This window comes from Nelumbo nucifera, chromosome 1 (assembly GCF_055504915.1).
Source record: "Nelumbo nucifera cultivar China Antique chromosome 1, China Antique-T2T, whole genome shotgun sequence".
NCBI lineage: Eukaryota > Viridiplantae > Streptophyta > Magnoliopsida > Proteales > Nelumbonaceae > Nelumbo > Nelumbo nucifera.
This window is the reverse complement of record NC_142649.1, coordinates 174,387,977-174,390,460: the sequence shown is the minus strand read 5'-3', so window position 1 is coordinate 174,390,460 and position 2,484 is coordinate 174,387,977. Positions and strand designations below refer to the sequence as shown.

Genomic DNA, 2,484 nt, shown 5'->3' with positions numbered 1-2,484 from the left:
AAAGGAATTTCCCCCGTTTTGCAGAGCAGAAGATATTTTGGTTTTGGATGGACGGTGTGGATTGAACGCCATGTCAGCAGAGAAATAGGTAGGGTCATGTAGCGGAACCCTAGCTTTGGGGAGGCCGAGTTTCGAGGTCCATAAAGGCTGAAAAGCTTGGGGTGGGGCCCACGCAAGTAAGCATCCCGGGGCCGGGAGCCAGACCTACCTGTGCTGAGTTCTGAAACTGGGGTTAAAAACAAAGAAACAAACAAACAAATCTGGATCCAAAAAAAAAAAAAAAAAAGAAAAGAAAAAATGGTCGTCGTCGTTGAATGAGTGGAAGTGAGGGGAGAGGGTCGACACTCCCTGGAGCCTGGAGCCTGGAGCCTGGAGCCCTGCAACAGCAAGGTCTAGGGCATGCTGCCATGGATCATCATCAGAATTCAGGTCTGCAATTAGAGGGTTTTGGTTTGGAGAAGGCGGCGATGGGGAAAGAGAGGAAGGAAGGGCAAAGAAGAGGGAAGCTGATGAACCTCCCTTACGATATCCTCCTCGAGATCCTCTCAAGACTTCCCGCTAGGTTTCTCCTTCAATGCAGGTGCGTATGCAAATCCTGGCTCACTTTGGTACGCGATCCCCGTCTCGCTAAAATGCACCTCGCTCGAGCATCCCAGCACAGAAACCCTAGTCTTATCTTCAATTTCCGTGATAATGGAACCGCAGACCTTAATCTCATCCTCAATTTCCATGTTAATGGAAATCGTGTTCTTTATCTTTTTGATCTCAACGAAGAGGGCTGTGAGGCAGTAACCATAGAGTTGCCCTTCCTTTCCTCTGGTTCACCGAATCCTTTTTCCATATTGGGTTCGTGCAATGGTTTGGTATGTGTAGCGCGTGGCTTCAGTTTGCCGAGTGATCCCGATATCTACATTTTCAATCCCATCACTAGAGAATGCACGATGCTTCCGGAACCTTGCATCGCACACACTTCCAGAGCTGATTATGCATTCGGTTACCATCCCGCCACTGATGAGTACAAGGTCGTAAGAACACTTTTCACTGGAACTAATCCTTTGACCGGCTCTTATCAAACCAAAGTCGAAGTCTATACCCTTGGCTCCAAGTCGTGGCGAAGGTTGGAAGATACAGAGTTCCTGCTTTGGGCCTCTCCAAGTTCGCTTGTCAACGGAGCTATACATTGGTTGTCTGGTTATCACCTTGGATCGGGGATTTATTTAATCGTCTATTTTGATGTTGGGGATGAAGAGTTTCGAGTTCTGGATCCTCCTTCTGAACTTAACCCAAGTCGAGAGAAGGGTTGTGCCTCACTTGTTGTGTTAGAAGGCTGCCTTTCTTTAGCTTATGCCCCTGATGATGGGGGAAGTCTTGTGGTTTGGGTGATGAAAGAATATGGAGTCAAGGAGTCATGGACTAAACAATTTGTCATCCAACGAGGAGCAGTATTCCCACCTATGAATTATCTTCAACTACTGTGCCTGTTGAAGAACGGTGAAATACTACTAGAGCACACAATCAAGAGATTGTTTTGTTACAATCCAAACACTAAAATGGTTAGACATCTCGCGATACATGATCTACCAAATTGGATTATGCACCCAACACATACTTATGTCCAGAGCCTTGTTTCACTCTGGACCAACAACGGTGCGGAGGAGTAAGTACCGGGAGAAAAGTGATCTATCTTAGGCGATTTACTACATGGACTTGTATTTACGTGTTTTGGCATTCTGCTGTTTGTTCTGTATGACAGATTATCTATCTCCGTTTCGAATGCAGTTGTAATCTAATGTTTGATTATTACGTACAGCCTGGTTCTTGATTAAGAAAATGTAAGAACTCGTTCACTCGGTATGATATTGGTTTCTCTTAATGTTCCTTGTCAAATTAAATCAACTGTCATTTGTTAAATACCCAATCGGTCAAACAACAACTAGAGTTCTCTTCTGGTCATTTCATTTCATTCTTTTTGATGATTTCAGTAATCGGTACTGTAGATAGCAACCGTGATTAATAAAAGCTGTTAGTGTACATTGTAGGTAGGACTCCATCTTGAAGATGTACTAGATAAAAATGGTTCAACTGTCTGGGTCAAATGGGTCAATTTATGATGTCATAAATCGTATAATGAAAATGTGAAAATAGATAAAAAAATGTAAGAACACAGAAATTTTGCATTAATTGGGCATATCTCCTATCTTGTATGTTCACCATATTAAACAAAAATAAATGCAATGAATTTGAAAATTGCCAGTTTGTCATTAAAGATGGAAATGGCTAAAAATATAGAAAAAGAGATATAATGTCTAACAAGTGACCTGCTGACCAGGTGAGTAGTTCGATTGGCCAGGTTACCATGATCCTGTCAATTTTTTGTCCAAGAAAATGGTTTAGGAGTTAAATGGACCTGGGATCCTGTCTGGATAATGGGTCAACTGGTCCAACCGTCTAGGGTAAGGACAGGTTGAAAACATTTGTCTACCT

At 42.9% G+C, this 2,484-nt stretch overlaps 1 protein-coding gene across 1 annotated transcript; it reads left to right on the top strand.

Moving 5' to 3' along the window:
- Positions 1-213: 213 nt before the first annotated feature.
- Positions 214-1,873, top strand: LOC104596359 (F-box protein At3g07870-like). Its single transcript, XM_010257460.3, has one exon. It carries the CDS (start codon positions 315-317, stop codon positions 1,659-1,661), a length of 1,347 nt encoding a protein of 448 aa, XP_010255762.1. The 5' UTR covers positions 214-314; the 3' UTR covers positions 1,662-1,873.
- Positions 1,874-2,484: the final 611 nt, after the last annotated feature.

Coding starts and splice junctions, on each gene's coding strand:
- LOC104596359 (XM_010257460.3), top strand. CDS start 315: ATGAGTGGAAGTGAGGGGAGAGGGTCGACACTCCCTGGAGCCTGGAGC.